Genomic DNA, 22,695 nt, shown 5'->3' with positions numbered 1-22,695 from the left:
ATTATGTTAGTGGGCGTATAACAAATATGCTCTGAGGAAAACCACTCACACATTCTTAAGACTTTTTTTACCGTGGCAGTCGGACTGTACCCCTCCCATGTGTATGATATTAATTTCCATTTCTTCACTAATTTATGGTCATATTTCCTGCACCAATGTCCTCTGCCTTGTCCTTCAGTTCCAGGCCAGCCATCCAAATTCCAGGTCGGTGCTGTGTCTGACACCAGTATTGAACTGACCTGGGAACCTGCCTATGAGAAAGAGGGAATTATAAATTATGAACTCCGCTACATGGACCGCAGTTTGGGCACACAGGCAAGAATTTCAGCACTAAATTTCAAATCTCAGTGCCTTTAAAAAAATCATATTTAATCAATAACTTTGCTCTCCATCAACAGATGAAGAAATCATTTCCACCTACATCTTCCTATGTTGTGGAAGGTCTCCGCCCAAACACAGAGTACCACTTCGCCCTGGCAGCCATCTCCAACAAAGGCATCGGCGCCTTCACCAATGACATATCACAGAGGACCTTGCAAGCCAGTATGTAGCCCCTCCTGTTCTCTTTGTGTGTTTGCTAACAAAGGGATATTCCCCAGTAAAGCAGTTAATTGATCTTATGTCTTTACTAAAGTGAATTCTAATGAGGTTGTGTGCTTTTCCCCTTTAACTAGAGCTTGAAAACTCTGTTTTTTTGGATTTCATCTGCATCATCACCTTTGAACTATGACTGTGTTTTTCCTCACACATATTCAGGGTTCAAAGCTGATTCAAAAATGATGAGCTACATAACAAACAGTCTTAACTGATGCGTTTTTAAATTCTTCCTGAAATGTGTTGTTTTGGTTTGATTTTCTTTGCATTTGATGCATTTGATGACGTGTTTTCTACTTAATGTAAAGTGACATTTACACTATGATTGTTTTTCTTTGTTTAGAGTTGAGGTTGAGTGACTTCTTTAGGCTCATTTTAGAATTACCTTATTTTCTAACCTGAGTTTGGTGCTAAATGTGTTTGAGTGTAACCAACAGTGTCAAACAAATCAAGCCTATGTGGACTGACCATTTGGGAGTTTCTTTTTTTCCCTTTCATGTTTGTTCATATTTGCTTTTCCTTTGTCAACAGCAAGTGCACTTTCTTCCACGTGACAGAGACACAAAAAATGTCAGTTCTCCTCTAAAACCGCCAAGGCTCTCATATGAACTGTATGCAAATCCAGGATCGGAAATTTGGGGTTGGGTTTAGTCACCAAAGAAAAACAAAACTCAACAGTAGTCACCCAAGGTCCACACATGTCCACCCCCTGAATTTATTCCAGTATATCAGTTCTGCACTGATTATTTTATTTTGCAGATGGCAGCAACACAAATTATTTAAACCGGCCAGCTAAAAATAACAGGAGTGATATCATAGTTTACAGTAGTGCACGCTGTAGAGAAAATACACACAGCTTATCCAATCAAATATCCTTGACAGGGTATGAAATTCATGTCTTTTGGGTTTACACAGCACACAAAGTTTAAAGATGATGTTGTGTATCGACATTTATTACATTCATACTGTGAAGAACGTTGAAAAATGTTGCTGGGTTTAGGGGATTAGGGGTTAATTTTGAGCTAGTCATTGTGGACCCTAATGATACAGACTATAGAATATCACTTTTACCAGGACATAGGAGAGCCATGGCGGTGGGAGTAGACGTCTTTTAACACATTTTCTGTTTCTACCAGTGCACCTTGTTGGCTGTACCCCCACAACTGGGCTGTGGGGGCTTTGGAACAACCACTTCACAGTTGTTTTTGTCACTGCTGGGCAGCAGAGCTACACAGACAGTGCAGAGTCACTGAGGAGAGCGCCAGTTGCATGCAACATTCACTCCTACCCACTGGGGGTGCTGTTGAGAACCTGTCTCTGCACCGTTGATCTTTGATCAGTCCAGGCATGAAAACACTTTATGTTAATCCAGCCCCCATTTCTGTCTTGGCGTCTCTCGAGTGTCTGTGCACATCTTCACCTGTCGATGTGTGTCTGTGATTTCCTCACTTCTGTTTTTTGCATTTGTTCTTGATGGGTAAACTGCAAGCTGATTGGATTGGATACACTCCTCTCTTCCTCTTTCATCACCCAGCTCTGTTTCTATCTCTGCCACTTGTTCCCCCGTGCAATGGAACAAAAGCTCTCCTTGGAATGGCTTGACATCTCCTTGCTCACTCTGTGCCCTCTTCCTTTTATGTTGAGTCTTTTGAAAAAAATTTGAGTTATATTTTTATTTATTTATTAATTTCTATTTCTTTCTGGGTTATCCAAAAGAATGTTGGTTTAACATCACTCCAAACAGTAGCTTGCTGCTATTTTATTGTTTTTCTGGGTTCCACCACAGCGACAAGCAACTTCAGCACAGCAGGCAGAGCAGCAAGCACAGACACTGACATACCCTTGCCCGTTGAGGAAATGCGGGGGAGAATAAGTCTAACTGATGGTTCTTCTCAAGTCTCTGCTCTTCCTTTCAACTGTGTCATCCATACAGTTAGAGTGGATAGAAGGGATAGGTGTTGGTTGATAATGGCATCACCACAGGGATTTGATTCTATTGTCCTGGAAATGAGTGAGCAGTAATAAGTTCTCATTTCCAGTACATGGTAATCAAATACTAATTTTAAGGTAAATAGTCATCTCTACCTTTTCTATCCATTCTACTTCTATGGTTTGGCACTAGGTCTCATAGTAACCAGTTGTTTTCAGTCAATGCCCCTGCCTATGCTCAAGCGTGTGAGATAAAGCCATTGGTTTCTCACTGCTGAGGTCAGAAAACTCACAGACTGAGTCAGACAAAGCGAAAGATTTCCCGCAACACAATAAATAACTTGATCTTTTGGATGCTTTAAGGTAAGTGATTGTGTGGTTTAGGGATTCAGTCTGCCATAACCTTTGAGAAACATTCACATATTTATCCAATTAATTAAACCATTTTAACATGTTTTTCTAAAACACTAGCAGGGGGTTGGAAAGATGTAGAAAGCAGTCTTTAATTATAAATGGCACGTTAAAATATTAAACTGACATGTCTGCAGTTTGGCTCCACGTACATGTCAGGAATAGCAGCATCGTTATGATCCAAGTCAGTGAGGGGCCCTGCAACACGTATAGCTTTTGCTAAGTGCCTTCATGGCACAATGTAACATAGATAGTTTAAAACTGTCAGCCTTTTGGGAAAACTTGGGGAAAAAAAGAAACTATTTTTGTGCCAGACTCCCGAGTACTTTACTGTCACTATAGTTGCGGCACCCTGAGGAAGCCTTATTTATCAGTTGTTTGACTGAACTAGCTGCAAAAGTTCAGTTATATTTGACAATTAATTATATACTACAGGAGGATCAGATAGAATAAAATACAAAATAGGTATACTCGGGCTAAAATACATAAATAAATACATTTTGCCTTAGCCAGCTGGACTCTTTTATCCAAAACATGCAATTTTAACAGTGCTTCAGGAATTTCTGGCATCATTATCGCCATGCTCTACTTGCGGTCCTACAAAACTATTTCCACCTGGATTTGAACCCAAAGCGTTGTCTGGCAGACTGAAAGCCTTTTCCACTAAGTTAAAAAGAAAGACAGACGACATGATTTCCCTGTTTGCTTTGTTGTCCATTATCTGTGGTACAAAATGTTTGCAGATTGTTGAAGTTTGTGCTCAGTCCAAGCAGCATTACCAGGGGCTATTGTCATGGGGTCCACATTGTCAAGAACTCGTCACAATTCGCTGCAAAAAATCTCTTGGATCTTAGTTTGTTTTTGCTTCATGGTGAGTGAGGCCAAAAACTTCTCAAATCAAAAAGCACCCAAATCATATCATTGGCTTCTCTTGGTCTGTGTAACTACAGGCTGAACAAAATACACGAGTTGTTACTGGCAACAGTAGCCCCCATTCAGAAGCAAGGCCTCTTGGGGTATGCTGTCATAGTCAGACCAGGTTAAGAGACCATTTCTGTGAGACCGTTCAGACGTGGCCGGAGTTGGTCCACAACCCGAGAGCCGGGAGAGCTTCCAGCATTCCTCTTAAGCTGCTACCCAGTTGCAAAGCATGCTAACAGGACCTAAGATGGACCTTGGGAGTGGGTGTTAGGGGACTGCAGGGTCCCATAGTGGCAGATAAGAATCCCATTTCATAGCGTCAGAATTAATTTCATGCTTTGTGATGAGCTATGAGCCAGTCCCCTGGATTGTCAGGCTTTGTTACACATTTAGATTATACCTAAAACCTGCCAGTAGCCAGTCAAGTGCTATCTCTCAAATTAAAGTGGCAGATTCTAAATCCTCTGTATTTAGCCAAACAAGCAGTTTAGCCCCCCCACTTACTGTAATTGCGGGAGGTTTTTAGATATATTGGAATATTTGTGTGAGCCACAGCATGGCCATTTGGCATCAGGACGGATTAATTCCATAATGATCTACAAATATGAACATCCTGTCATTCGTGGCTTCTGATGAAAATACAATTCAAATGCAGACGTGCTTATAGTCTGATAGCATTGGCAATCTGTGTCATTCAAAGAGTTGACAAGAGGCATTGAGTAATGGCCTGCGTAGCTAAACTGTGAGCATTAATGTGTGTAATTTATACCCACTGAAGATGTTGCGGTAAACACAAATTTAATCTGGAGGTAGTCACAATGATTAGGTATGCCACCAGTACTTGACATTGCATACTTTATACCCAGAGCTCTTAGTCATATCACAACAGACTTAAAAGTCAAAGAGAAGGATATGAATGCAGACATGACTAATTATTTGTCAAATAGCATTTAGGCAACTCTTTCAGGGAAGCTTCAAAAGAACCTCAAGTGAAGCATGAGCTGAGTTTCTTCTTTTGTGTTTGTATAGTTCTACTATCCATAATCCTACCACTGGCCTCCATGGGATATGCACTTTATTAAAGCTGTGCCCCAGCCAGTCTTAAACCGTTATCAGGCGTGAGGATGCCTGTGCACTGTGATAGCCTGGCCCCTGTCAGATTCACAGCCTTTTCCACACCACAAAGATTGAGAACTGAGCAATCATTCTTGATGTGGAGAGTTTGCAAATACAATATGAGTGGAGGAAAGAAGCTGAAAGGCTCAAAATCCAGTAAGACCGTAAGTAAATAAGCCCATTGGACACAGAGAAGGGTTTGGGAACTGTGGCTGAGGTCCTGTCCTATTTGTTGTGTGCTGGAACATTCAGTCTTCACTGAGAGGAGGCCCTTCTGATAGTTAAAACCCTTGTTTTTTATTTTTTTAAGCTGTTCTACCCAAAGTGACACTGCAGTCAGAACACCGTCATTAAACTTTTATGAATTCAGAAAAACAAGCTTTTGTCTTCTATTCTTGTGTCTTGGCATTCTCAAAATGGCAATACGTTTTAAGGCGATACAAAGGCGGAGGGCTATGAAATGGGATTTAACTAATTGCTGACATGGATAGACAGTTGTGTACATGGCCAAGTGCAGGACAGAACAGAATATCTTGGGAGTGAGTGTTCCCCCTATGGCTTCCCCTCTCACAGTCTTGTGGACCCTCCGGCCCAAAGATACATGAGTATTAAACAGCCCTGGCTACAGCACAGAGCCAACTCTCTCCCTCCCAATAGCCCCATATGGGTTCAAAATTACCTCTCAATGGGTCAAAATTGGTTTACTGATTCAACAATGGGGATGGGTGTCAAAATTTCTGGCAAGTGTATGGGAGGGAAAGCGTTGCAGTTCACTGGCTATAGAGTTAGCACGCTCTGTAGACAGGTGCTGGTGGTAAGAAAGTCTTTCAAATGTAGTATTTGTGGGAGTCAGGTACGTATGATGCAAACGATGCTTGTGATTTCTTTTTGTTGCTTTTATTTGTGTTCTTTTCAAAGTTAAATGTTCTTGTTTTATGTTGGTGCGGAGTATTCTGTTTTTTCATGTTTTCTCATGAGTTGTCATTTTGAACCTTAACTGGTGTTGTGGTTCTTTTTTCGAGTCACCTGGGTTACAGAGAAAATCATTTCCCAGTACCCTCCTTCAGTTCATAATTTATTTCCTCAGCTTTTGTTTTGGAATGAGAATCCTCCTTGTTCTTTTATTGTTGGTTATTTTTTTCTACGTTGCTGTGTGTTGAATGCATTTTTTTTTCTGACTGTGTTTTTCATTTTGTTTTTGATTATTGTGCTATTTTTTTTTTCCTTACATAACAGACAAAAAAATGTAATAATGAATTTCTGTTTTCTCACACTAAGATGGAGGGAATATATTCTCGCACAAAGCCATTGTAGGGGATAGAGGAAACCCGACTTGGAAAGAAATATTTTTCATACATGTCCTTTTATCCGTATAATACCAAACTCTGGATGAGAAGTGAAACGTTTTATCGCTCCTTGCACAGCACACTCTCTGGACGAGCACAAGCTGTGTAAGAGCTTGGCACAGATTAGAAGCGAGAGGCATTGAATTTGATTTAGAAAGTTCACAGATGTGTAGGTTTTAATATGTTTTGGAAGAACACTTCAGACACAAATAACAGCCACCATGTTGGAAAGCCTTTGTACTGTTACAAATTAAAAAGGACAGACTACACTACCGCCCTGCTAGGTTATACTTTGGGAAAGAAATAGCTCGTTTTAGCTTATGCTAATTTGACTGAAAGTTCTCGTACCAAAAATCCTTTTCAGTGGATTCTTTAATCGTGCTCAGTCAAGGTTTGATAGATGCTACACAAGGCAAGATAATGGCTGCTAGAAATTATTAGCAGCTGTACTACCAACCCACATTAACACTAAACATATTTTGAATACATTCTTCTAATTTTTATGCTGGCTTTAGTGACATGACGGTGTGTTATTAATCCTCAAGCACACAGCCAAGTGGCTTAGTGGTGGCAATAATTGCAGAGACCCTGAAGGGAAAAATGAGGGGTTTAGTGCTCATGACTGCCATGTTTACCTGGCTGCTAGTTTTGAGTTGTTAAGGATTGAAGCCTCACCTCAGTGCCTGAAAGTGAAATGCACAATGGATATGTTTATCACTGTCCATCTGGCACTGAATGTGAAATTCAAATTGTGGATAATTTAAGTTTCTCAGGTTTAGATTATTCAGTACAGGATTTAAAAAAGTATGACTTGAGCCAGGAGTCCCACCTCCTGTATCGTAATACATCACAGGACAAACAAGAAGCTTCTGTTGTAAGAAAGTCTGAAGAGCTTAATATTTTCGCGATAGGATGAATATTTTTTTCAGCGCACCCAACTAATTTTTCTTGAAAAGAAAAGGATGTCAAAAATCCCACACCATGAAGCTTTTGTTACATCTAACTGCCAAAAAATGGACCAGAACCAAAAAAAGTCTGCATGTGCAGAATTTGTCGAGCATCGCACAAGGGTCCCCATCTTGATTCATTATTACACAAGCTTGTGCCATTGTCCACCTATGTTGTCATTTGCTTGGTGATTTTATTTTTATTTTAAACATATTTTGCCTCCGTCTTTGTTTTGCAATTTTAGTTTGAATTACTCTTATTGTTTATTTTATCCTTTTATCATTTTCTTTATCTCTCCCATCTTTTTATTTTTTTGTTTTTCACCCCTGCCTTCCCCCCTTCCCCATCCTCCTCGTCCTCGACCCCCTTCCTTCCTGTCCTTTCAACCTCACCAGAGCCCTCAGCCCCCCCTCAAGACATTAAGTGCAGCAGCACCAGCTCCACCACCCTGCTGGTAAGTTGGCGCCCCCCGCCTGTGGAGAGTCAGAACGGTGTCCTGGCGAGGTATAGGGTGCGGTACCAGGTGGTGGGCTCGTCAGAGGGTGGCAGTGATGATGAGGAACCCATGGAGGAGCCTACAATCCCTGCCACTGAACAGCAGGTGCTGCTGCAGCGGTTGGAGAAGTGGACCCAGTACCGCATTACCGTGTCTGCCTCTACTGTGGTTGGGCCAGGCCCTGAGAGCGAGTCCCTGATCTGCCGCACCGACGAAGACGGTACATGAATCTCTCATGTTCAAAAGCTTCATGAAACGTACTAATGAAGGTATTTCTTGGTTTGATGGTGAGCATGCTCGCTCGTGGCAGTGGATCTATGTGAAGAAATTGTTGTTGACATGCATGTGCAGTGCGTGTCCGTCTTTTTTCCATCAGAACAAGACTAGGTCACAACCTATGGCTGAACCGTTAGTGGTCAATGTGCGAAAATAAGGCCAATTTGTAGTCAGTGGTTGTGTTTATGATGTGAATCACTGTTAAGTGTACTGAAGTTGTATCACATGACATGGTTAAGCCGTTTGAAGGGTTATAAACGTAGTTGCAAGAACAACACTTTCCACTCATAACTTAGGATGTTTGATCTGAAAGAGAACGTATTTTGATTGTAATTGTTACCCCTGTGCTCTTTGATCTGTTTCCATCTGCGGATGTCTTCTGTTTTTCTAAGTGTCCCTCTGTATCGAGTATGAGTGATTGTTATTCGGGAAGCTTTAACTGTGGGCTTTGGCCCTCGGCGCATGGTGGACTGTTTCCCCTCCTACTCTGCAGGACAGTTACAGTGTGTAACCAGATGTTTGATTTGATTTAAAAGCCACATAGGCCGGCGGGTCAGTTCTCTCTTCATACATGCTTCAGCCTTCCCTTCCCCCAGAGCAAATACTCTACCGTGTGCCAACATTTTTACTTTCAATATCTGTTGACAACCCAACTATCTGCAGAAGTAGGTACTAGCAGCACATACATTAACCGTTAACTTCAAGGGATAGTCTTGATCATAGCAAATAAAGTGTGCTAATGTGCCCCTAATGTGTAATAGACAAGAGTTGGCACCTCAACTGGCCACACCAATTGTGTAACTTTGTCATTCAGCTAGTCATGGACAGGCACAGTAGGACTGATCAACCCCCCCAAAAGATTGAGATAACTGTTATTGATTCCAAACTTCAATCTAAAGAGTCAGAATACTTTTCCGAATACACAAAATCTTGTGTAGGTAGAATGGTTTCAGAATCATACCTACATCTTAATCCACAGGACCATATAGACGGCTGTCCCAACCATATTAAATGACAACACTTCAATCAGACAATGCACCTGGGAAATCAAGCGTGTTGTTGTAAAAACTAACCAAATTGAATTCATAATGGATACCGCATCTCATATCCTACGTCTATCTGTAGGCTTTTACCAGTATTCCATTGCCCTGCAGAGAGCCACAGGCATTTGTGAGCACTGCACGCTGCAAGGCCATATCTATTTATGGTACAAACAGCAGGTTGGAGGTTAAACCAGCAGGTGAGTGACCAATAAGGTTGCAACTCAAATCCCCTCAACTGTTTCCTAATATATTTGAGGAAACAGAATTAATATCCTCCCTTTCCTCTGTAACTACTCTGGTGATACAGTTTCCACTGAAACCAAAATACTGTGAGTGCACTGGGCTTGACTATATGAGCATTGAGCAAGCTGTTGTTGAAAAAGAGTACACTCAGTCGACAGCTGGATGCAGACGTTAAACTTTAAAATAGATGGACAAATATATGTTTGGTTGCATGCACTTCTGGTCTTTTGGTACACTTTCCTCGACATGGGCAACCACGTGTAACACTTAGGCAAAAACAAACTATGGATTGTGCTTGGAAATGGTAGAGAAGCCAAGGTTCTTGTAAAAAAACATCTCAGCCTCGAAATAAAAAAAAAATAAATAGACAAGACGCAGCTAAGTTGGATTCCGGAAAATAAATGACAAAGGAGGAAAGCAGTTGACATAAAATACACAAGCTGACAAGTAAAGATATGGGCACGTCACAACACATCTGAATCATTGACGGATGGTTGACATCGGCTTCTGTTCTCCGCGATCCATTTCACATCCATTACCGCAGCATTTTAAGCATTTTTCTGACACTGATGTACAACAAGCGCAACAGTAGAGACGAGCTTAAATTCTTAACACATGTTTAAAATACCACAGTATCAGGAGGGGTGAAAGCCACAGCGCACAGACAATGGCCATTACACATGTTCTGGTGTCATTATGATAATGACGCGTGACAGAGATGTGCCAGGTTAAGAAATAAGAGCCAGGGCTAAAAGGTAGAGACGATTTTGGTAATAAACAAGATTGGTGCATGATCCTCGGGGAGAAGGGGGAAATGGGGTTGTGATTTAGGGGCGAAGAGGGGGACTTGAAGTGTTTGTGGACGAACAAATGGAAGCAGTTTGAGTGGAAGAGTTCTATTAATGGCACATCCATCTTAGAAAGGGCCAGTCCATGGCACACCGATAGGCCTGGAAGCAAGGCCTTCCATAAAGGCCTGTCATTATGACTGAGAGCTCCCCACTGATGGCAGACAGACACATCGGACACATATTGAAAGGGTGGAGGAGACGGGAGAGAGCGGTGGTGGTTTGTTATGGGGGAGTGGGTACTGCAAAAGAAGACTGTGTTTGTAGTTTTTTAAATGTCTCTCTCAATCATTAGTAACTATAGTCATCAGTCATGACACAGTTTTTATGTGACATTTTCACTGAGACAGAGTACTGTATCATTATTACACTCCTACGTTATCACTAATACCCAGTCGTGGAATGTAACTAAATACTTTTACTCAAATACTGTAATTAAATATAAGTTTCAGGTACATGTACTTTAGGTACATGTTGCTGATAATATTACACATTTTAATTTCAGTAAGGTTTTGAATTCAGGACTTTTACTAGTATTTGCACAGTGTGGTATTAGCACTTTTACTTAAGAAACATATCTGAATACTCCATCCACCACTGCTTTTATCTAAAAAAGGTGGTGGAATCCAGCCACAATTTTTCAGCAATACACACAACAAAAACTATTCTGATATGAGTTTTTGTTTTGTTATCCACAGTTCCTGGGGCTCCTCCAAGGCGAGTAGAGGTGGAGGTCCTCAACTCCACTGCGCTAAAGGTGATGTGGCGCTCCCTGACGCCAGGCAAGCAAAACGGTCAGATCCGTGGCTACCAGGTTCACTATGTACGTGTGGAAAATGGCGAGTCAAGGGGCCTGCCCCTCATCAAGGACGTCATGCTGGCCGATGCCCAGGTATGACCATCTCCCGGTTTTGACAGTACAAATGTCAGAAGAAAATTAGATTACACCAAACAAGCCGAGGTCAGCCTTTGAATCTATTTTTCAGTCACCAAATTAAGCAAGTTAAATTAACACAGTTACACTGAAAATCTCAGCGGACAACTTTTCTTCTCACACAGACTGCAAATTGTGTAGCCTCGCTCTTGTGGCTTTGCAAATATTGCTAGAGAATGGGAAGCGCTATGGGTGCTCTTCCCCCTTAGATTTCATTTCCTATTGCTGTAATATTCTTTCCCCTTCAAGAAGAACTGTAATCAAAGCTTCACTCATCTTGTCCTCCCTCTTCTGCCTCCATGGCCTTTATTAGGAGCGTCTGGACCCCTTGCTTTATGGCAACACCTGCCATGAAATGTCTGATTGTGTGCTTGTACACAACGCAAAGACTCAAAGAAAATGCTGATTATAGTATTCTATGCCTGGGGGGCAAAAGTAAAATTGGCATGAAAACATTTCACCAAATCATCAGCCTCCACTGACAGCCAGAATTGTAACAGAGCCCTGTAGAATGGCCTTTTTCTTTTTATTCTTTTTACAAAACTTCTGTCAACACAATGTTGGAGGAATCCAGCCAACATGAGATTTTTGTGCACACTAGCAATCATCCAAATGGAAATTATACCCTTGAAGCAATATTGTAAACAGCACAGAAAAGAATAGTGGTATGCAATTCTAGGTATTTTGAGAAAGAATGAATCAAAATCTATTTTTTCTGCATGAATGAAGGTTGCAAATGCCACCAGCATCACATTTACATTTTTGGGAAGTTAGTTGACCCTCAAATCCAAATGTAGAAGGAGCTTAAATACTTTAAATTATAAGATCCAGGCAAAGCATGCACCCAGCAGGCATCAAAGATTGCCAGGCAAAAACAACTTTTTTAGTTGCATATTTTGTTTTAGTGAAGTCAAAAAGTGACCCGAACATAAAACCCTTAAAAGCTACATCTCAGTGTCAACACTGGCTGTAGCTATGAATGATTTAACACTGATATACAGTGTAGCTGCACAGTAAGATGGTTAAACAACTCCAGGCCCCACAGGCAGACCCCTACAACTCTTAGCCTCGTTTCAGGTGCTCCTCATAACTTAAGCTTCAAACAGCGTCTAACTCTCTTGACCTCACAAAACCAGTGACCTATTTCTGACTCTCTGCTCCTGCACCTCTAATGCCCTCGTCTCTCACAATCCTATTTCTTCCTTTTCTCTTCTCTCTTTCTTTAAAAAAAATTACTTTTCTCCTGCACTCTCCTCTTTGGCGGGGGGGGGTTAGTGGGAAACGGACGATACAGCTGAATATGTGAGTATGAAGTTTCACCTGAGTGCTTTGTGTAGCTGAAGGGGTATAAACAGTGGGTATTGCATCAACCTGGTTGGATTCACCGTTTACACAAGCCCTCCAATCTTTATTCAATAAGTTTGGATAGCAAAGTGGCTCAGAGGTTTCACCTCAGCTGTCTGGCCAGCCAGCCTCTACACTATCTCTATATGCCACGAAGGAAAAAAAGGACGAACTTCTATTGCCAGCTAGCTTCTACGAAATGGAGGCTGATGCAATATCCACTGCACACTGTGCCTGGAATGCTAATGCCGCTTGTGTCGTGCTGTGTGTTGATACAGTATGTTTTTTGTCTTGTGCTGCCGTGCTGTGTTTTTTCTTTTTTGTGAGCGTGATTTTTAAAGCTTATTTTTAATTTTGTATGTTGTGCCTTAGAATTACTGTGCTGCCCGAAGTTGACAAACTTTTCCGTCAGAATCCACATCAATGATGATCATTCACAACTGCAGATTTTTCCCAACAATTTTTTACCCTTATTTTGAACCCAGATTTGAAAAACCCCAGTACATCTGCATTACGTGAATACCATCTCAAGTGCAAGACAGTACTTATAGCTCATTTACCTTTATTGACCTCTCCCATCCCTCTGCCAACCAGCCTGTTAAAAACCTCATTCTGCATTCGTTCAAACCTGCTCCCTTGAAAGATTCATTAGAATTGATCGGAAGCCTCTCTTTGAAGAGGACTCAAGGAAACTTAATGGCTGAGGTAAAAACTGCCGGAGAATGGGCAGGATGTATTCAGCATGCATTTATCACAAAGTTAAGTTGTTGATTGGAATATTGCTAAAGGAATAAGAAGGACCACTTTCCATTTACATACCTAATGTCCCTCCTCCACCTTGGCAACTCTGAGGATTTACTTAATGGAATGGTCTCCCATTACACAGGGGCAAAACGTTACATTTAATGCATGCCTCGTGAAAATTAATAAAGAGGACCAGGAGACACTTCGCTCAGATTAACATTCTGCATAAGGCAGTTTGAGCTGCATGAAGGGGGGTCAAATCATCAAAAATTCAAGACACACTTTGACATTTTCTTGTTCCTGTCTCTTTCCTCTCTCCCATAGGAAATGGTCATTGGAGGACTCAAGCCAGACACCACTTACTCCATCACGGTGGCTGCGTACACCACCAAGGGAGATGGAGCCCGGAGCAAACCTAAACTGGTGGTGACCAAAGGGGCAGGTCAGTGCAGGGATGAATAATTTATTTGTTGGTTTGTTGACAGAGCCTTTGTTCATGCAGCAATAAAAGTAGCTTATTCTTTTTCAGCTTGCTCTAGGGTTCCTTCAGCTGTTTCTGCAAGGTTACCATCTCTGTATTTGATTAACATTGAAGGGACTTTGATTCACAACAAGACTGTGGTCAATGTAACTGATGCAAACATGTTCTGTAAATCTGGAGACAGTAGACATAAACAGCTGCAAAAAATTCTGGCATTAACTAAGGTGTCGTCCTTTTTAAAGGTCCTATTTGTAAGAAAAGTTGATGTTTGAGTCTCATTCCCAACTCGTCAAATCCTGACGCTTTGGGATGGCAGGTCAGGATGGTCTCCAGCCCAAAGTGTCAGTATTTGACGAATTGCGAATGAGACTTAAAAATCAACCTTTCTTACAAATAGGACCTTCAACATATGTCTCACATTAAGACTTTTGCTTCAGAAAAAAGTAAAAGATGTTTTTTAGTTTTCATGTTCTGAATGAGTGAACCATTCTGAGGCAGTTCAGACAGTTGAGTTGGTGTTTTCTTCTATCGGGGCAGCATTTATTATTCAGAGGACTATCCACAGATTTTTAGAGATCAAGGAGGTGGTGTGAGGTACTTGGAGATTTTTCAGACAGATTATGACAGCTTGAAAACCCCTGTTGGGTCGTTGGTTTGAGCTTTACGGATAAAATACCGGAGGCTAATGCCTGCACACTACAAAGCCTTGTCTTCTTCAATTTTTTCCCCTGTTACTACCAGTAGGCACACTGGTTTAACCGGACCACTAGAGCCTGTTTGGAAGCTCGCAGCTTAGTTACCATGAACATGATCTAAACCTGTGAGGCTGGCTGCCTGAGAGTGTGAAAGCCTTCTTTGAGAGAATTCAAGGTATCAAGCCGAAATGGGAGCATCCTTTTGTGTGAGAATCTGTGCCAGCCAGCTTTAGGAGGCTTCAGAGAGTCAACATGTACACAACTGCATACATACATACAGTATACTGTATACAGTATATATCCACACGCACACATGCCTGCATACATACCTAGTCGTGCAGTCTGTGCTGCTAAAGACGCATGCTGTTGCATGAAACGTAAAACAAAACACACCCATTTATATACAAATGACACATTCTTGAAACAAATCACGTACACGCACACAAACATAGACAAATTTCCCAGATCCTGACAGGTGTGTCTGTTATGGGTGTCAGGAAGTGTAACGCTGCCAAAGGGGCTTGAGTGAGTGCTGTCACTCTCCATCCTCCTGTCAGGGCCGGCTGACTGATATGCCAGTCGAACGCACTCTGTCTGTCCCTCAGAGGGAAAGCGTCTCCTTTTTTATTATTGAAGTGTAAAGAAATGGTTTATGCCAGGGGGCCAGGATAAATAGGAAAGGGGAAGGGGTGAGAGGTAGGGAAAAGACAAGCCTCAGCAGCCTTTTTTCTGAGGTGAAGTGGCTGTCCCTCTGAAAAGCAGGGTTCCCACTGGTTCTGGGATGTCTGAAATGACAGGGGATTTCCTGAGGTCTGTATAAGACAGGGAACAAAGGAGAATGTTTTTGTGTTCTCTGGGGACTGGAGTTTAAAATTGGCTTATTTTTCAGAAAGATGCAGGAATCTTTTGTTGTGTGACATCTCAGTTTTGTTTTTCTCCAAAGCAACCATAGCAACCAAGCAAACCAACCAAAACAACCTAACTTTGAGAATTCCTGAGCTGAAAAACAACATGAACAAACAACAGGAACAAATGGGACAAAAATACAGTTTTCTACATTGGAACCATGTGATTACACACACGAGTCTCATATGACACAGTTTGCCAACGAGCCCTTCTTTTCAGTTGCTCATTCAAATTCATCTTCAGACTCTGCTAGCCGAGTCCCTAACATTTTAATGTAAAATTAGAAAAAAATGTGTATCCTAATTTCATCACCTACTTGAATACATACTAAAATTGATCTCAGTATATCAGATTGTTATACAGGTATATATGACATTTCGTCATGTGTGGTCTTCATCAAACCAATGTTCAAATGTACTTTTACGTGGTTTACTTTGGTGTAAACTCACCTATTAACTGGCACTGTTTAAAAGTGTGATGCAAATGAAATGAAAAACTCTACCACATGAATGCTTTTGCATTTACAAAACACATATACAATTGCACAACTTATGCAACAGCTCTTAAAGTCTTTTTTTTTGTAGACAAGCATGCACTTAAAGAGAGTGAGTGCCTTCAGTATCTGTGACGTCATAGTCTTGTTCTTTTTAGGAAAAATAAAGGCCTGAAAAGCAACCTAAGTACAATACAGCATGGCAAATGAAGTATGTTATTCGACCCACTTAAAAGTCCATTCACATCAATGGCCAAGTTTTGTCATCTTCCAGACATTCAGAAAAGGCTCTCTGGCATTTGGGTGTATCGGACAGTATCCAGAGGAATCTATCCCAAGATTTTGTCAGACAGAAAAACAAGTAAAAATGTGCACCTATTTGTGAGTTACAGACAAACAGCAGTCATTCTGTGGCTGGAACTGTCTTTGTTTGCTGAATGAAAGCCGGCTTTGAAAAGTGCCGGTTCATGATTCATACTTCCCAAACTCTTGCTTTGAGAAATAAATCATGGCCAGCGTGAGGTTACGAAGGGGGCAAAAGGAGTCCTTGTGTCTGAAAGTGTCCCATCCCATCTGCACATTGACGAGTTATTCACTACAACAATCAGTGACCTTCCTTTTTTCTCTTCTTTTCTTCTTCAAATTCAATTGGAGAATACACATAGCTCTCCATTATAAAGACGTTTCAAACAAAAAACAAGGTACAACAAACCAATAACAAACCCAAACCAAGATGAAGCAGCATGTTACAAAGACATTGTACTTTGTAGACGGCCTACAATATGCAGTACGCAGACCCTCTGAGGCGACAGCACAAGATAGAAACCTCAAAAAAATCTTACGAAAATGGAAGACTCTGAACACCAAGTCAGAGAGGGATGTCTCAGGAGGATGGCTGGTCTGTGTGTGAATCCTCCTATAAGGGAGGAAGGATTGGATATCTGATGAGACATAAACATGAAATAAAGGCTTATAAGTAAAAACAACATGCCACAGAAGTGCCAACAGTCTGTTAAACCTATAGTAATTCATAGCTGCATTTGGCAACCTCACAGACAGTATCAGTGGCTCTAAATCAAAGCGAAAGGAAGCTGAATGTTGAATCAGAATCAGGTTTATTGCCAAGAAGGTTTTCACATCCAAAGACTTTGCCTTGAGATATTGTTGCATAACAATAAACATTGGATGAGAAAATATATAAATTGAAGATAAAAGCATGTATTGCAATTCAAGCAGCGCAAATGGAAAAGAGGAGATTGAAAATAACAGATAAGATAATATAAAAAAAAAAACAATGTGTACAATATTATTATTTCAATGAAAGGGCTGTACACATAAATCATGATGGGTAATAAACTGTTTGAGTTCCATACTTGCTAGCACTGTACAATATATGCAGTGTTGATGTTGTTTTGACATATTGCATTTCACTTTTACTGTGTATCATTTTGCGCCATCAGCTAACAAAGCAGTGTTGGAGGGATGGATGGAATCGCAGTTGGAAATTTTATTCCTGCTGTTCGTAATTATGTGAAGTGGTTCGCATTGCTCATCAATTGTTTCGTACATTAGAACGAGCATAGCTTCAAGTGAACTGAGTCACACAGTTGTAACAGAGGCGCTGAAGACATTAGTGGGGTATCCTGATATCTTGACAGCTTCCCGCCTCCCATCCCCCAACCTCACAGCACCTGATTTCAGTTGTTGCATCCTGTGAAAGGATGCTGAGAGATGCACGTGTGTGTGTTTAAAAAGGTGTGGATACTTATTCAACATCTGACTGCAGACAGAAACATTATCCCTGATGCATGTTTAGTTACTTCCTGATTGTTATTTTGGTCCAGTGGTTGTTATTTTTGCTCTCTTGCTCCTTGCAATCCAAATGGGCCACATGAAATTGTCTTGCAGATTTGACTCCATGGCATTCACTCCCCTTCCAATTATCACATCCTCTCCCCCCACATGACAAATACTCCTTTAGTAAGCCAAATTAAAGGCAGATGGAAACAAAGAGTGGAGAGTGATGGATTTGTCATGATTTTAATGTTAAAAAAGACTTCTTACCCCACACATGTCCTTGGATATGCTAAGTCTTCATAGGCAGTCTATCGCCACAGGTTAATAATCAGTTAGAGATTTTTTTTTCCATTGTGAAGGAGAGAACCTAACATGCCAGGCGACAGATGATTAAAAAGCACATAATATATATGCACCATGTCATTTGCAAACAAGTACGGAGGTAATATGTTTGTTCATGTGTATATGTTAGTGTGAGTGTACACATGTGAGGCGTGCACAGGAGAGGGAGGAAATGAGAAGGGAACCTGATCGCCCCTTTCTCAATCAGGCTGAGTGAGTGTCAACAGCCGGCTGTTAATACTGTGGCCTGATGGGAAACGTGCCGGGAGGCCCACAAGGAGGGATTGAACCAGGGTCGACCCTGAATTGGACATAGGGAGAGAGGGATGGAGGGGGTGGTGGGGTGAGGGATGGGGGAAGAGGTTAGGAAATGAAAGGGGGGATTGGGCAGTCTGCACAGGGGAGAAGGGGAGAGACAGGGAAGAAATAGGGGGGAGAGATGAACACTGAGGAGAGGGACAATCAAGGTGTCCAAGAACCCCAGAATCACTCATGTACACACACACACACACACACACACACACACACACACACTCTGCCTCCTCATATCCCTGTTGGGTCCTCTTCGCAGCAGATTGCTCCTTGTCCCCAGTCACCTTCCTCATCCCTCATTCCCTCATTTTTCACCCCCTCACCCTGCCCTTGTTCTCTCTCTCAGCACCCTGTAGCACCACACACACTCTCAAACACACACACGCTGTACCCCACCTCTACTAAACACCAATCAACTGGTTCTCTTCCCGTGATCCTTCTCCCCAGTGTGCAATGGCCCACTGTTTTAAATGTACAAAAAATGAAAGTGGTTTCGGGACCACAAAAGTTATAATGGACACATTTGCTAGCCTGTTGAGGTTAGAAACGAAGCATAGAAATTTAGAATGGAAACACACACAGAGTCACCACAGGATCATTATCTCTGATTCTATTTCCTTGATTAGCGGTGAGCACAAAGCCGGAGTGGGCTTTAAAATGACACCAAGCTGAGCTATAGTATGTAGCCGAGGAGTATTAGGAGCATTCGTCTCACCCGGCACTCGGCGCCCCCGCCTTTCCATTACCGGCAAAGGCTCAGCTGACTAGCCACCATCCACCCACCAACCCCCATCTTCCTGTAGCAACAGCCCTCAGAAAGAAGACCATTAGCAAACGGAAATGAATAATACGAGCAGAGGGAGACTGTGTAGAGTGGATTGCTTTGTGTGTGTGTGTGTGTGTGTGTGTGTGTGTGTGTGTGTGTGTGTGTGTGTGTGTGTGTGTGCGTGTGTGCGTGTGTGTGTGTGTGTGCGCTAGGTACACATTGAGACTTGCATCTTGGCCCAAGAATGTATATTATATGTAGGTACATGTACACAGACACACAAACGCACTATGATCCTATTCCACCGAGAGGGCCTCAGATTAATGCTAGCTTCTCCAAATTACTTTAAGTCCATACTGGGCAACAAGCCAAATAGCTCTATGTGCAGGTGGAATGGTGATATAGGAGCCAGAACTGGCTGCGAACCAGAGCCTATACCACCACACACACAAACACATACATGCCCATACGCACTGCCCATTATGTACAAAAATACACACAAGCACATAAGACACATACTGTATTGAGGCTCAAATAGAAGCTGCAACTTAGAAGACACATGATGAAATGTATGTTGCACATTAAGCTAGAGTTAATCATTTGAATTCAGCTTATTCAGCGTTTTTAATTTATGCTGAGAAAGCTCACACTGCCAAGATCAACCAATTTGCTGCCGACCCAGTTTGCCGACCCAGTTGGCAAGCTTTTTGAATCAGAAATATACAGATAGCCAATCTTCTCACCAATGGTTTCACAATCTCACTTAGAGGCATGAAATTACATTGGAAACGGTAAATAAACTGACAGTGTTTTAGTACCTGCTTTGTATTATTCATCCAGTTGGGTTGTTTTTTTTTATCATGGTGATGATTAGTATTTGTTTGGCCTTTTCATGGCTTTTTCTGAAGAGTGACAGGAAATGGGATGAGAGCAAGGCCACAGGTCTGACTCGAACCCTGGGCCGATGCGGCAAGGACACAGCCTATGTACATGGGGGGCACATTCTACCAGCTGAGTTACTGGGGCACCCCAATTCAGTCAATTTTTAATGCAAATTATGTATAGCAGTGTAACAAGTATTTGGAAATGAGTAAATCAATGACAGTCTGTATTTTTATGCTGTTGTAGCCCTTACTGCCAGTTATCTGCCCTGGCCTTGTTTTCCTGAGAAAAGAGGCGCATGGATGTGAGAGTCAAGGTAGAATCTGTTGACAGAGAGATAGGGCTCAAGTGCGAATCAGCCTCACTCATCTCTCACAAAGCTTTGACGGCAACTTGAGAACTGAAGGCTTCCCATAACTGCTGCTGCCTCTATCACACTGATGGGGCCTTAAAAGGAGAGTTAAGATGAGACGTGTGTCATCCATAAGAGCAGCAAAAGTGGGCCACTCTGAAGAATGGTGTCTAGACCCCAAGCGTAGATCATTCATTTTACAACAAGAGATGACTCTTGCAGCTGAAAGAGGCACTGTTCTCTGCTTAAAGTTTTAGTGATGCTTTGCAATACAGAAATGATTTGGGCTGGAGCTTACATGTATCATGAAATGGTAATGAGTACAGCGATGACACGAGAATTTAGAGGCTCTGAGGATCATCCACATCTCCCCTCAACACAACCTGACTCTGTTTGTTTGGCACTTATCTGATGGATGGCTGAAATTCAAATGAAACTCTTTAGAGTACATTCTATTTACTTCGTCACTGAACATGTGCGATTCTCAGTGGTTGGCAGTCAATGTCTTTTCTTTTTCTTACTGTACCATACAGCCAAATTAATGCTTCAGTAGTATACTGTTTTCTTTATATAACTGGAAAGCACAGAATTTAAGATTTCTTTTTCTTTGTCTACACAGTGCCTGGTCAGCCCTATCTGTCAGTGGCTCAGGACTCAGAGACATCAGCTGTGGTACGCTGGGATCCTCCAGACCTCACCAATGGCATGGACCTGCAGGGTTACCGGCTCCAGTTTGGGCGGAAAGATGTCGCTCCTTTGGCTACACTTGAATTTGCTCCACAAGAAAGACAATACTCTGTGGTCAACATTCACAGAGGGGCCACCTATCTCTTTAAAATCTCAGCCAAGAGTAGGGGGGGCTTTGGGGAAGAGGCTGTGGTGGAACTCAATGTGCCTGAGAATACGCCAGGAGGATACCCTCAAATTGCAGAGGGATCCAACGTAACATGCTGCTCAGTGCAGCTGTCCTGGTCTCCACCAGTGCTGGCGGAGAGGAATGGGTTAATTACAGAGTACACTTTGGCCTATAAGGAAGCAGGTACCGGAGGAGCACCACGGGAGCTCCACCTGCCCCCCAGCCTGTCCAGCTATGTGCTCAACAGCCTCAAACCGAACTCAGCATACGATGTGAAAATACGTGCACACACCAGTGTAGGTCCAGGGCCCTACAGCCCGCCTATCCAGTATCGGACGGTGGCCTTTGATCCAACAGGTAGGGCTTGCGTATTTCTTTGCCAACCCGGTTGGCAGGGGGTTGGAAATTGGCTAAAAACAATTTGCAACAACACAAAAATGAAAACTGCCCCACCCCCTCCTTCAACCACCTCCACTCCTCAAGAAAGACAAAAGATTGATATTAAAATTGTTTGCCGTGGATACTCACTTCACTAACCCAAACAAGGTAAAACCCAAGTCAGTAAGTTATAGTCAGTCATTTTGAGAAAGAGGAGAGCAGCCTAGAATTTCAAGGTAAGTGCTGTTTGGTCAGACACTCCTGTCAGTCATCCTTCCAACTGTTTGCCTAGCACACTCGCACAGCCAATGCCATCTCACATCCCCAGTTTTCAAGCAAGGTAGGACCTCAGTCAAACCAGTCACTCCAAGAATATGTTTAGACTTTTGTGATATGAAAGGAAGCTGATTTTGGTTCTTTATTTTATTTTTTGGTTTTGGGTTTGTTTTGAGATATACCTCCTTTCCTAACCCCCTTCCTGTCCTAATTCCGCCTTTCCCCTTCCCCTGTCCCTTAACGGGACAGCTTGTAGCATGGCATCCCCCAGATGCACTGCTGCGGACTGTTGGCATGATGTGTTTTGGGTCTGTCTCTATGCCCGCCTGGTAGCACGTTGGCAGTGCCAACCCAGACTCAGTAGAGGCGTAGGAACAGTTGGCACTGAGACCACATGGGTCAGTTGGTAATCCTCAAGTGGTCATGGGTTCAAAGAGAGTGGTGAGACAGGTTGGCACTACCAACGAGTGCTAGCCAGTGGATGCACCCTTGTGCTCCATGGGTTTTTTGTCCATGAGTCTTACGTGCTGTGTGTCCTAACCAATGGCGTTGCCCTTCTCACAGCCAATCACAGCTCACCGTTACACTCACTCTCCAACCCAGAGGAACGTTGCAGGGGAACAACAGCTTTTCTTTTAAAGTTTTCTTTCTTTTGTTTCTTCTTCTTGGTTTCTCTACATGTTCAATTCACTGATACACTGTCTTTGTTTTGTTTTGGGGTTTTTTTCTTCCGCTCAACAGACGTTCCAAAGAATTTCACTGTTAAGTGGGCTACCAAGACGACAGTGGTCCTTGCATGGAAGTTTTCTGAAAGCCGGTCTCCATACAAATGCACGGTGAGTTTAATGTAAATCATTTTAACCGTCCCACTCAATCCTTTAAATTTAGAACTCATTTTCATAATTTTGGCTTGATTATACACTAGAGCAATTTCCCTCATACTCCCAAATACCACTAATCAAATCA

At 42.2% G+C, this 22,695-nt stretch overlaps 1 protein-coding gene across 11 annotated transcripts in view; it reads left to right on the top strand.

Moving 5' to 3' along the window:
- Positions 1–22,695, top strand: part of ptprsa (protein tyrosine phosphatase receptor type Sa) — a 238,323-nt gene that overhangs the window by 171,848 nt on the left and 43,780 nt on the right. For 5 of the 11 annotated variants that reach the window (XM_084354193.1, XM_084354189.1, XM_084354192.1 and 2 more), the window contains 8 exons: positions 179–315; positions 399–543; positions 7,661–7,981; positions 10,870–11,063; positions 12,381–12,407; positions 13,518–13,635; positions 20,839–21,432; positions 22,471–22,565. In XM_084354193.1, coding sequence (XP_084210319.1) covers positions 179–315; positions 399–543; positions 7,661–7,981; positions 10,870–11,063; positions 12,381–12,407; positions 13,518–13,635; positions 20,839–21,432; positions 22,471–22,565 — 1,631 coding nt within the window. The remainder of the gene's footprint in view (positions 1–178; positions 316–398; positions 544–7,660; positions 7,982–10,869; positions 11,064–12,380; positions 12,408–13,517; positions 13,636–20,838; positions 21,433–22,470; positions 22,566–22,695) is intronic. The other 6 variants (XM_084354186.1, XM_084354191.1, XM_084354190.1 and 3 more) reach the window with 2 other exon arrangements.

This window comes from Pagrus pagrus (genome assembly GCF_965226575.1).
Source record: "Pagrus pagrus genome assembly, chromosome: 6".
Classification (NCBI taxonomy): domain Eukaryota; kingdom Metazoa; phylum Chordata; class Actinopteri; order Spariformes; family Sparidae; genus Pagrus; species Pagrus pagrus.
The sequence above is the reverse complement of the archived record's forward strand: the minus strand, read 5'-3'. Positions and strand labels throughout refer to the sequence as shown.